Source organism: Bombyx mori, chromosome 5 (assembly GCF_030269925.1).
Source record: "Bombyx mori chromosome 5, ASM3026992v2".
NCBI lineage: Eukaryota > Metazoa > Arthropoda > Insecta > Lepidoptera > Bombycidae > Bombyx > Bombyx mori.
This window is the reverse complement of record NC_085111.1, coordinates 12,917,612-12,931,214: the sequence shown is the minus strand read 5'-3', so window position 1 is coordinate 12,931,214 and position 13,603 is coordinate 12,917,612. Positions and strand designations below refer to the sequence as shown.

At 37.7% G+C, this 13,603-nt stretch overlaps 1 protein-coding gene and 1 long non-coding RNA gene across 2 annotated transcripts; one reads left to right on the top strand and one right to left on the bottom strand.

Annotated features, from left to right (window-relative positions):
- Positions 1–4,510: 4,510 nt before the first annotated feature.
- LOC105842183 (uncharacterized) lies at positions 4,511–9,389 on the bottom strand. The gene is made up of 2 exons (XM_038011337.2): positions 8,751–9,389; positions 4,511–8,678 (listed from the first exon to the last, which is right to left on the bottom strand). The coding sequence occupies exons 1-2, from the start codon at positions 8,805–8,807 to the stop codon at positions 4,941–4,943; spliced, it is 3,795 nt and encodes a 1,264-aa protein (XP_037867265.1). The 5' UTR covers positions 8,808–9,389; the 3' UTR covers positions 4,511–4,940.
- A 98-nt stretch (positions 9,390–9,487) lies between these two features.
- Positions 9,488–11,787, top strand: LOC110385900 (uncharacterized). The gene is made up of 3 exons (XR_009973100.1): positions 9,488–9,649; positions 10,365–10,474; positions 10,613–11,787. It is a non-coding gene; the product is annotated as an uncharacterized LOC110385900 (long non-coding RNA).
- The last annotated feature ends 1,816 nt before the right edge of the window (positions 11,788–13,603 follow it).

The window sequence follows — 13,603 nt, the reverse complement described above, 5'->3', positions numbered from 1 at the left end:
ATCAAATTGATATCTTTTTAGTGCAGGAGACCCTACTTAAGCCCGCGCGCCGTGACCCTAAAATCGCGAACTATAACATGGTCAGGAACGACAGGCTCTCTGTCCGTGGTGGTGGTACCGTCATTTACTATAGAAGAGCCCTGCATTGCGTCCCGCTCGATCCTCCCGCGCTCGTTAATATCGAAGCATCAGTGTGCCGAATCTCACTGACGGGACACGCGCCGATCGTTATCGCGTCCGTTTATCTTCCACCGGATAAGATCGTTCTAAGCAGTGATATCGAGGCGCTGCTCGGTATGGGGAGCTCTGTCATTCTGGCGGGCGACCTAAATTGTAAACACATCAGGTGGAACTCACACACCACAACCCCGAATGGCAGGCGGCTTGACGCGTTAGTCGATGATCTCGCCTTCGATATCGTCGCTCCGCTAACCCCGACTCACTACCCGCTAAATATCGCGCATCGCCCGGATATACTCGACATAGCGTTATTAAAAAACGTAACTCTGCGCTTACACTCGATCGAAGTAGTTTCAGAGTTAGATTCAGACCACCCGATTCCGTTCCCGTCACGAGGACTGTGGTGGATTGGCATACGCTGGGCATCAGCCTGGCTGAATCTGATCCACCATCGCTCCCGTTTAACCCGGACTCTATCCCGTCTCCTCAGGATACCGCTGAAGCCATAGACATCTTAACGTCACACATCACCTCGACATTAGATAGGTCAACGAAACAAGTTATAGCGGAGGACTTCCTTCACCGCTTCAAATTGTCCGACGATATTAGGGAGCTCCTTAGAGCTAAGAACGCCTCGATACGCGCCTACGACAGGTATCCTACCGCGGAAAATCGTATTCGAATGCGTGCTCTACAACGCGACGTAAAGTCTCGCATCGCCGAAGTCCGAGATGCCAGATGGTCTGATTTCTTAGAAGGACTCGCGCCCTCCCAAAGGTCTTACTACCGCTTAGCTCGTACTCTCAAATCAGATACGGTAGTAACTATGCCCCCCCTCGTAGGCCCCTCAGGCCGACTCGCGGCGTTCGATGATGACGAAAAAGCAGAGCTGCTGGCCGATACATTGCAAACCCAGTGCACGCCCAGCACTCAATCCGTGGACCCTGTTCATGTAGAATTAGTAGACAGTGAGGTAGAACGCAGAGCCTCCTTGCCACCCTCGGATGCGTTACCACCCGTCACCCCGATAGAAGTTAAAGACTTGATCAAAGACCTACGTCCTCGCAAGGCTCCCGGTTCCGACGGTATATCTAACCGCGTTATTAAACTTCTACCCGTCCAACTCATCGTGATGTTGGCATCTATTTTCAATGCCGCTATGGCGAACTGTATCTTTCCCGCGGTGTGGAAAGAAGCGGACGTTATCGGCATACATAAACCCGGTAAACCAAAAAATCATCCGACGAGCTACCGCCCGATTAGCCTCCTCATGTCTCTAGGCAAACTGTATGAGCGTCTGCTCTACAAACGCCTCAGAGACTTCGTCTCATCCAAGGGCATTCTCATCGATGAACAATTCGGATTCCGTACAAATCACTCATGCGTTCAACAGGTGCTCCGCCTCACGGAGCACATTCTTGTGGGGCTTAATCGACCAAAACCGTTATACACGGGAGCTCTCTTCTTCGACGTCGCAAAAGCGTTCGACAAAGTCTGGCACAATGGTTTGATTTTCAAACTATTCAACATGGGCGTGCCGGATAGTCTCGTGCTCATCATACGGGACTTCTTGTCGAACCGCTCTTTTCGATATCGAGTCGAGGGAACCCGCTCCTCCCCACGACCTCTCACAGCTGGAGTCCCGCAAGGCTCTGTCCTCTCACCCCTCCTATTTAGCTTATTCGTCAACGATATTCCCCGGTCGCCGCCGACCCATTTAGCTTTATTCGCCGACGACACGACTGTTTACTATTCTAGTAGAAATAAGTCCCTAATCGCGAAGAAGCTTCAGAGCGCAGCCCTAGCCCTAGGACAGTGGTTCCGAAAATGGCGCATAGACATCAACCCAGCGAAAAGTACTGCGGTGCTATTTCAGAGGGGAAGCTCCACACGGATTTCCTCCCGTATTAGGAGGAGGAATCTCACACCCCCGATTACTCTCTTTAGACAACCCATACCCTGGGCCAGGAAGGTCAAGTACCTGGGCGTTACCCTGGATGCATCGATGACATTCCGCCCGCATATAAAATCAGTCCGTGACCGTGCCGCGTTTATTCTCGGTAGACTCTACCCCATGATCTGTAAGCGGAGTAAAATGTCCCTTCGGAACAAGGTGACACTTTACAAAACTTGCATAAGGCCCGTCATGACTTACGCGAGTGTGGTGTTCGCTCACGCGGCCCGCACACACATAGACACCCTCCAATCCCTACAATCCCGCTTTTGCAGGTTAGCTGTCGGGGCTCCGTGGTTCGTGAGGAACGTTGACCTACACGACGATCTGGGCCTCGAATCAATTCGGAAATACATGAAGTCAGCGTCGGAACGATACTTCGATAAGGCTATGCGTCATGATAATCGCCTTATCGTTGCCGCCGCTGACTACTCCCCGAATCCTGATCATGCAGGAGCCAGTCACCGTCGACGCCCTAGACACGTCCTTACGGATCCATCAGATCCAATAACCTTTGCATTAGATGCCTTCAGCTCTAATACTAGGGGCAGGCTTAGGGACCCCGGTAACCGTACTCGTCGAACTCGACAAAGAGGTCGACGTGCAACCTAACCCATGCATCAGCCCGCTGAGTTTCTCGCCGGATCTTCTCAGCGGGTCGCGATTCCGATCCGGTAGTAGATTCATTCGCGAAACAATTGCTCTTGAGTTGTTAGGTCTCCTTCGGAGGCGCTCGGGCAGTTGTTAGCAAATCCCACCCCTCTTGGCTGAGCCTTTGCTCGCCCACCTGTCCTGGTGAAACTGGAAAGGCTTTCGGGCCACCAGTAAACTTTCAATCATAAAAAAAAAAAAAAAAATCATACCAATATACATATATATGAACGTAATTGTTATTGTGTCTACACCAAAATGATCTTTATGGAATCGCAGTGTTAACAGTTTTACTAGTGGTAGGACCTCTTATGAGTCCGCACGGGTAGGTACCACCACTCTGCCTATTTCTGCCGTGAATCAGTAATGCATTTCGGCTTGAAGGGTGGGGCAGCCATTGTAACTATATTGAGATCTTAGAACTTACATCTCAAGGTGGATGGCGCATTTACGTTGTAAATGTCTATGGGTTCCAGTAACCGCTTAACACCAGGTGGGCTGTGGAGCTCGTCCGTCGACTAGTACCCACAACGTATAAAATTTATTTGGCACAACTATTTGTGATCTTGTTTAAATACGCACGAATATGTTTCCTTACTTCTAGGTAAATTTTCATCAGGTATAACCGCCTTTTCTTTGGTGTCTTTAGATTTTCTTTCATCGAGACCGGTATAAGAACTCCGCATTGCGTACGATGCCTGATTCGCAGGAACAGCCCTCCATGAGACGGAATTGCTGACTTTTAAAACGTTGATATGAAAATTATCAAAATTATTACACTTGTCTTCTAAAACAATGACGTTTATAAAATCTGCGATTCTATTGAGAATGTGTTGAATATTGTTTGCAATGTACAAAACATAAAAAAAAAACAGGGCTTACAGTCGGTGAACACATTTTGTGTTGTCGTTAAACTAAAGACATATATTTTGTGGTTTGACCTTTTAACTTCTTATTGGTGGTAAAACACTGTATTGTGTACCTACTACCTACCTACACGGCGCAATGCCTATTTCTACTGTGAAGTAGGCATTATTTTCGATTTCAAGGATGAAACAGTACAATTGATATTTTAATCGCATGTCTAAGATGGCTGGCAACATTCACGTTACGATGTCCTTGGCTTGGGTTACTGGAGGCATAGTGCAGGTACTGGCCAGCCTATGGACCATCGTGTGTGGTGCACTATCTTGCAAAATCCGAAGGCGCGATGGTACGGTATCGATAAGATGGAACCCCATTTCTCCCATGTCAAATCTTGGCCGGAGTCCCACAAGGCTCGACCGTCTCCCCGCTCCTTTTAGCGTATACAGGGCGAAAAACAAGAAGATAAAACAGGCAGACGGCTGAGCGTGAAAGCCAGTGCCCTTGCGGAATTCGGATGACCAACCTTTGGGGGCATCGACGACCGCTAGTTCAGCTCTCCGTGGGGTCTTACTTAATTAGTAAGTACCTAGTTTCAAATTTGAAAAAAATAAACTTACCGATTAAAGACAAAAAAATAAATGTAAAATACATTTTTAATTTGTGTTTCTTAATAAAAAAAAATTCAAATTAAGTAATGTTTTTTTTTATATATAATTTAATCGCACTTTATATTTGACTTTGTTTCTTGAAAGTTGTGACAGTCTAATGTTTAATTTACGAATTGAATTGACTTAATCTTTGTTTAGAATTCGGTATCCTGTATTTTCGTTGTAGCTATTTACAGTGAAACAACAAACACTTGAAAATTAATTTATTGGAAGCATTAATTATATTTATAATTTATTGATTAAAAATTATAAAAAACTAAAATAATTAAAATATAAAAATTAGATAGTTTTTGTTTATTAACATAATATTAGTTTTAGAAACTAATAAATATATGACATGTTTATTTTTAAAGATATAAAAAGGATCCTGGAAGTTTTATAAAGTAGAATAATTGTACAGCTTAAAAAGGATTAGAATTTCAACAACAATTTGTCGATCATTTGCTTACATACTACACGTTTGTTATATAATATATACTATTAAAAGCTTGAAGATAGAAATTTCAATAAACTTAATGAAAGTACAGTTCTTTTCAAATTACAAGAAATCTCGCATTTTCATAATAGTATTTTAATAGCTGCTACATTTTAATGTGGTTTAAAATAAATACTATAAGATTTTAAGTCACGCTTAGACTTGTGATACTGTTTCTAGTATTACCTCGGCTCGCTGGTGATTTGACTAGTGCGACCCACATTTTTCTAGTAACTGGATCACAAATAATAAAGTAAATAAATAAAACAAAACCTTGCAATGTAGAAGTCAAACAAAACAAATAAGACCAAAGTAAATTTTTCGAGAATGATAAGACGCCAAATACCCATGTCAAACCCAACAAGAAAAATAAAAATACTGATAATCTCAATTGGGCTCCTACAAGGTCCATGTCCATATTCTTCGTGCCTTCATCAGAGTTTCTCGATATAGCGTGAAGTACTAGTATAAAAAGGATAACGTTTATAATCAGTATTACACCAACGGGCATTATAATACCAAATACTAAAGCAAAGTCTTGAGGATAGCAAATCTCTCTAGTTTGGGACGGAGCAGGTATGTAATTTGATGGGTCGATAATGAGTGTTATTGCAACCGGTATTATTGGCACACCCCAACCAGCTATACTTATTTTTATCATGAACGTTGGAGATCTGCGTATACCTAGCACTCTGACATAACGCACGAACTGAAGAACAGCCGCAATTAGCATCCACAAGAAACTACTAAGAATAGAGTAATGTAGTATAGCACCCAATACAGTACAAACAGTTCTATAATCTTCGTCAACGAAATGTTCATCGTTTTCTGTAATAAATATCGTGTTATCCAAATCATAAACTACCATGAAAAGCAATGGAAAAGCGATAGAAGTCGACAGCTGTAAAAGTACCTTCGTACCAGGTTTTTTACGCCAATTACCGAAAATTAGGGCCGTGATCCAAATACCGGCTATGCCTCCTAACGAAAGGAAGCAACCAATCAAAGTGATAATGTTTAATGCCCTTTTGTGAATTTTATTATTACTAGGAAAATTGTAGTCTGAAATATGAAGAAGTTGACCGAAATGTGTAAGATGATAGCATTCACAAACAGTTAATTTGTCTTCAGACCTTATTAAGTAGCATCCTTCATTTTTCCACGCCCCAGGATTATTATTGAAAGGTCCGTGTGGCTTAAAATCCCAGTATCCACAAAATTTGTTCGAACTGCTTTCATTGAATTCTCTGAATATAAGGGGTACCGGGTATTCTAAGTTTGAAATAAATCCTGGTATAGTGACACCTACAATGCGGCTATTTATGGCATGTTCTTTGAAGTTTACTTCCGGAAATACAGCGTCAGTATGAAATAAGCTCAGGATAATGTTGATGTCTTTCTTATTGGTATAATTTTGAACGCTTCCATTAGAATTAGGTATCAAAGTATTTATCACGTTTTCTGGTACCCAAGTAGCGACTTCCAGGTTTTCAATGGATTGCACGTAGTCTAGTGTAGTGTTTTTATAAAGCGGTATAATTTTCATGTCATTAAAAGAATCTGACTCTGTGTTTTTAGAAAGAGCTATTCCAGTTATGTTATTCAGTACTGGGAACGATATTTGTACTAAAAAATTCGGCTTTACAGCAATTTGATAGTTTTCGTTTTCTAAAATGTTCCGATGTGATGTCAGATTGTTGTACGCAATATTTTCAATAATATAATTTACCGAACTTAATATAACATTAGTCGAATTGAGCGTTTGTGCTAAGCGCAAGTACTCACAATCCAATGTCATCATTCTATCCATCGCCCACACTATATTTTCAATGTCTCCCATATCGATAAGGATTTCTTGTTCATGAGAAATTTGTAAAACTTGTCGTAGTGACATGGATAGGTAGTATATATCTGCTGGTATTATGATATCTGTGTCGTTCAGAACAAAATTTAGCCCATCCGTGATAAAACGAGAAGTATAAGTGGGTTCCTGTCCCTTTAAAAAGTTGTATAAAAATTGTGTTGTTGTAGAAGGTTTGTATGCTGTATCGCATATCCCATCAATACTACCCCAATTGCTTCCATACAAATAAGATCCAAGACAGCGCCGCTTAACTGGTAAGCCATTGCTCTGCAAACAAAACTGTTTTGGTGCTGAAATTTGACCTATTGATGTCAAATCCCAATCAAGCATTATGGTGTCATTAGAGGTGGTCGGTAGACAATACAACGAACTCGATATGTTGAACAATGTTAAATTATGTTGGGGCAAATGCAAATTAGCTTGATTTTTTATAAAATTCATTTTTTCTATTATGTTTAGTCCGTAGTCTTTGTGAGCATCTTCAAGGACTACGTGAATATGAAATAATATTAAAATGCTATCTTTATTATATTCTAAAATATCCATTAGTAGTACTTTGTTTGCGTTAAATACAGTAGTTAGTAACAGAATTACACTATTCAGATCAGTTTCGTCTTCAATTTCATTCATTATTAAGTATTCAACAGTAACAGAAAATACGTGAACATCATTGCCTCTTGGATTAACGACAATTTTGTTCGTGGAAAGCAATGTGAAATTTGTTGTGTGCCCTTCGCACCAATACTGAGCAGATCTATCTGTGACTAGATTTATTACATAAATTACTTTTTCTACTGCACTACCGTTAATTACTTTGTTAGAAGCTATAGATTCAGAAATTATTTGTTTTGATTGAAATAAATCAAGTTCACGTACATTTATGACACCCACAAATCCATTGGCATCGGAAAAACACTGAACACCTTTATCGGTCTTATTATATTTCCATAAACCTGAAGGATAATATATAGTGAGGTAAAGATTGTTATCGACTGTATTATATTCAAACATCAACTCTGTTTCTAAATAAACAACTTGAGTTTCACATGCCATACAAGACAGGTGCCGTGATTTATTCATTAATCCTAAAGTTCCGGCATTATCTATTATACCTTCTAAATTATGTTCTTCTAAGTCTTCCAAGAAAGTATTATTTTTGCTAGCCATATAGTAACTGGTAAATTTTAACCAGCACCAAATTTCGTTTGGTAATTTAGAAAGTTCAGCAATTTTTTTGAACATGAATCTACTCAAAGCATTCAATGAAGAAACGTTCATTGGATTTTTACATTTGGCGGTTATGAATTCGGCAAAAGTCCAACCATTTATCGAATCTGAGCTTTCAATTCCGAAGCAAGTGCCGTTATCAAGTTGAAATCTAAGTGCATAATATCCGTCAGGACATTTAGACGGATGATAAAATTCGTTAATATAGAAACACAAACTAGGGTAAATGTTACTACAGGTTTCTGTGATGATCACTCGCTTTTGAACATCAAGTAAGAGGCAATTTTTTAAAAATATCGTCCTGTAACGCAAGTAGCTGTTAGACTTCACACGTCGACCCCAGTTTGGACCTGGGATGTTCCAAACAGCTGGATTAAAAAGTTTGTGTCTTTTTCCGGGTAGCCAAAAATATCTAGATATATTCATTGAAACCAGGGACTGCAGTAAAGAATTTAATTCGAGTTCTGATAAATCTGTGATGACCGATGCCGCTCCACTGCTAAAGCAAGGATATTCCCATTGTGATGGTCGGCCAATTTGATAACAATAGTCATTGTTCTTTTCTGATATTTTGTGATATCCAGGAGGACAAGAAAATACGTCAAAATTCTTTACGACCTTGAGACAAGGTTCGACAGCTTCTAATGGCGGCTTCCAAACGTTATCTGTACAGTTTCTTGTGATTAGATTTTGGTTTCGGTAGCATTGCGGATCAGATTCTATATGATTAGCCCAAGAACTTTGTTTCCATTTGACGCTAATTCCACTATGCGAAATTTCTTCAGGACAGTCCTGTAACCCGTCACATTACTTAGGAATTCACACAGTAAAAATCAATTGAGAAATAATTAAAAATTCAATTACCTGTACAGTAGTCATAAATGTCCATCCTAAAATCAGTATTATGAAAACAAAGTTCATTATCTACACGAAATATAGGAAATAATGCAACAAAACAAGCTCCAGCATCAATCACGATTCGTATCCGACTGTGATTGGAAAAAAACTTTTACTGAATATTATAGGCTTACGTGTGTTGAACGCATTTAACCCTACAGAGTGTTGGAAAGCTTATAATTAAAACATGGTTTTGTTAGATAGGCCACAATTTTTTAGGTATACTTAGGGCATCATCTAATTTAATTTGTGGTTCAAGAATTGCACTCATGTTTGTCGTAATGATTATCAACTTCAATGTCTTTACTATCTTTCTTAACTCAAAAAAATTAGTACCTACTAGAATTATTATTTTTAATTTATACCAATTAAATAAATAAATAAAAACATCCAGTTGATTACTTGTAATGATAATTGAAGAAAAGTCTAAGGAAACATGAGTATCGATAGTTTAATGATGTTGAAAGAATGTTGACGTTTTTATAACAATATATAGCTAGCAATGTTTAATATCAATTTGTGAGTCAATGTGCACACAATTTTATCGTGAATCACCAACTTCTTATAAAAACTGAGAAAATACAACATCACATTTCAGTCTTACTTGATTCGGATGGCAAAATTCAACGACAAAAAACCCTGAGAAAATTAAGCCACCTCTTTTTAAAATGAAGTTTTTAATTCAAATCACATTATTTTTTCATTTAGGTACAAATTCTACTTTGTAACGTTTCATTGAAAATAGCTTACATTATATTTTATACTTTCTATTTTCATTGTTTTCATTCCAGCAAGTTATAGTTTTTGTTGGCAATTCTTTACTTCAATATCGGATCTAGTGCTGACAAGCTCTGAAAAAGAACAAAGTAAGTTGAATGTATAATTGTATTATTGTGTGTAACTAAAAAAAGGGTTTTTATGTTGGTTTGATGTAGCGTCGATTTGGATATTTGGAAGTGTGCAGTTGGCGCCAGGAACACGGCTTGCACTGGACCCGTCTCCTTGCCTCTGCCTGCCTCGGTTGAGTTCTGTCTCCTCACAGTCTCATTTCATCCATTTAGCAATTGAAATTTTAATCAGGTCGACTCCAATATACCATGCCTGCCGTCCCGAACGTATTGACAATTAATCAGGTCAGGCAATTAAAGTCGAAAAATACGAAACTCTGTAATTCTACTAAAATCATATTGAAATAAACAAAATCCGATTACATAGAATGGAATTGCACTAAAATAAACTTAAATTAGAAGAATTAGGTAAAGATAGAATAGAAGATAGATATGTGTGTCCAAAATTGGCTTAGCCGATAGTAGGGTGATGTTGTAAAAGTTCCACGTGTTTGGTATTAATCCAATATTATATCGCTACCAATGAATCCTGTACAAAAAGGTCGATACCGCTTATTCCATGCACGATCCTTAAGCCCATTATCCTAAAATAATGGTAAAAACTTCCACACGTCACAAAAAATAATCGTTGGCTTATCTAACCCTAGATGTTTTCGTTCAATAGTATATTTAATTAAAATGAATGTGAAACACCGTAATTGGCAGCTATACATAAATATATTTTTGTCTTTAGAACATGTTCACAGTCAATATATTTATGGTGACTGCAAGCGAGTAAATCAAATATTTTATACGCACGTTCACTTGGATCACATCGAGGTACTTGGAAAAATAATTATGAGGGTATGTGAACTTTAACAAAAAAAGTTGAGCAATGCAGTTCAAAGCCTATTTAATTGTAATGAAATAAATTAGTTGAACGAATATGATTAAAAAAAAGTAATTAAATAATTAAGAAGTAATTAAATATATTTATTTCAGGGGTGGATTGAAGTATTGAGAATACCAACGTGTATTATTTTAAGAGCAGTAGCGAACCAAGAAGACACCTTTAGAAGTACCTCATACCCATTTCAAATATGTGTGCCTAGAATAACGTACTGTCACTCACAAAATCGTTTTAAATATTTCTACTACGAGTGGTACATCCCTACAGAATATATAGGCGGAATGGACTGGGATATATACTTCTATGGGCCACCAAATTTAGAATGGCAGTGAATTTTTCTCAATTCGTCCGGAAGATAGCATTATTTTAATGTGTATTAAATAATATCGGAATTGTTTTCAATTATTTGATTAACATGAAGGCTCCAACGAAGGAAGCTTTTAGGAAACCGGACTTCTCGGGGTTTGTAGTGTTTAAATAAATTAAAATCCTTTTATATCACCGATTCTTTTAAAATAATATCTCCGAATCGAGTGTCAGAATTTAAAAAGTGAATAACTAAGATCCTTTTTCGTTGCACACAACAGTTTGCGACTAGTATTGAGGCAGATAGACCGAGAATCGGTGAACTAAAGCGATTTCAATTTATTTAAACACAACCCCGAGAAATCCGGTTTCCTAAAAGCTACCTTCGTTGGAGCCTTCATGTTAATCAATTAATTGAAAACAATTCCGATATTATTTGATACACATTAAAATAATATTTAATACTATAATAAAAATTTTATACTAATAATATAAATACGATTTTTGACCAGGCTGTATAACGTATATGTCATAATATTATATTAGTGCTGTTGTGTCATTATCCTTCGCATGTAAGCTTGATATCATATCACTGTTGATATATTCATTGATTTTATGCGGTACTTGTAATAACCGTGCACACATTCGTGTCGATTCTATTGACAACTATAGCTATTACGTTATACAGATGTATAAAAGGCTTGCGGAATATGGCTTTTAACAATGTCAATAATGCATCAGCGGCCATTGAATATTTAAACTTTCAGTAAAATGAAAAGTCAATAGTGATATTTTTCTGGATTGCGAAAAAAGATGTCCGGCCGTTCGTTCTAGTTACTTTGCAATTGTATTATAATTTAGATCGTCCAATCATGATATAAACTAGAATTGGCTCTTAGCGTAGCACTTTCTTTTGTTTGACTGTTTTGAAAATAAAATTCTTATGAAAACGCTCAGCTGATTGGAATTTTTTGTTTTCGATTATATCAATCAACAACCTTTCAGCAATTGTTGATCAGCATTTTCATTTAATAGTAATGCAATGTATTAGCGTAATAACGGTTTTGATTATAAGTCTTTTTTGTGGTGAGTTCAATTTTCTCTTATATTTTTAAGGTTTAAGGTATTTTAAGGTTCGACTATTACATATTCCTCATTGGTTTCGTTTGGTTTGTACGGATTCTCACCACGACTTTCACATTCACATTAATTAATATTAACTTTAAGTTCTGATAATCAGGTAATTACAGATTAATTTATGTTGCCACATTTTAATTTTATGTAGAACAGGACAGCATAAGACATAAAAAACTAAAGACTTGGTATTTGAATTCATCGTGGCAAGATAAGCCGGTGCACAAATTCGCAGGTGAGTGCCAATTTTTCTAAGGAAATAAGTGCTTAACATGTGTAATTCACGAATGGCTTACTGTCGCGAAACAGTAGCGCGTCCTGTTGGAGAGTGGGATAGGTACTTTGAGAATGAGACCTCATGTGTCAAGCAACATTCACTATATGATGTCTAGGGGCTTCGAAACCTACTTTAATATCAGGAGGGCTGTGAACTCTCTCACCCAATTATGCAAAAAAAAACTCGGATCTCAAGGCAGGTTGGTGCCAATCACGCTCTAGTTTCTTTGGGCACCAATAACTACTAACCACTAGATGTACTATGTCGTCTCTCAATATACGGTAATAAAAAATGTTCCATGCTTATTTGGGTTCTGCATACGACGATCAAAATCCAAACGTATCGAAGCGGATTTGCAGGAATTGAGGATTATTTATTATACTGTAAACAAAATCTATAAAAGGCTAATTAAATTCAATATTTTTTATGTTATATATCTTAGGGATCCTATTATTGATAGGCGATATTGAGAACTAATTTAATCTGGATTTTTTTTATTACTTAGATGGGTGGAAGAGCTCACAGCCCACCTGGTGTTAAGTGGTTACTGGAGCCCATATACATCTACAACGTAAATGCGCCACCCACCTTGAGATATAAGTTCTAAGGTCTCAGTATAGTTACAACGGCTGCCCCACCCTTCAAACCGAAACGCATTACTGCTTCACGGCAGAAAGAGGGGGCGTGGTGGTACCTACCCGTGCGGATTTAAAAGAGGTCCTACCACCAGTAAGTTATCCATCTTGAAATGTGTAATAACGAAATTTCGAGTACATACGACTTTAGCGATTGTAGTGGTGGAAAATTCCACTTATCACGTTAAAGGACCCTTCCACGGTGCTTATAAAGTGGTTGGTCTATCCCTGGTATAATTTTAAGGTTATTAACTATATAATATTATAAGGTTTTAATTTTAGGTAAAATTTTACTAACAAACCAGTGTCGTAGATAATCTTGTAAATTCACTGTATGTTTTCCGAAAGTGAAGTTCTCTTTCTTTCTCATTTAAGTAAAAAATATATTTTTTAATTTTATGTTATATACATATTTGTGTCACATGAGCATGCTGTGAATTACTTGGTAGTTTAAAATGGGACTTTAAACAATTTGGAAAATAAAATTAATTGATTACAATTAATTGATAATATTGCAACATATAACTTTTCTATAAGACTTATATGACTTATAAATATCTTGTTAAAGTTATCAATTCACATTCCATTCAGAAGTTCACGTGGAAGGTTACAAAAATTACACACCGTTGAACAATATTATCTTTACGAATATTCAACAAGAGCCTGGTGAGTAAATCTTTGATTTAATAAGAATAAGAAAATATAGTTTTTATTTTTATTTTTAGTGAATT

Bases quoted from the DNA above. Each gene is read 5' to 3' on its own strand.
- LOC105842183 (XM_038011337.2), bottom strand. From the start codon at position 8,807: ATGAACTTTGTTTTCATAATACTGATTTTAGGATGGACATTTATGACT. The intron at 8,679-8,750 runs GTAATTGAATTT...GACGGGTTACAG, and splicing joins CATTTATGACTACTGTACAG to GACTGTCCTGAAGAAATTTC.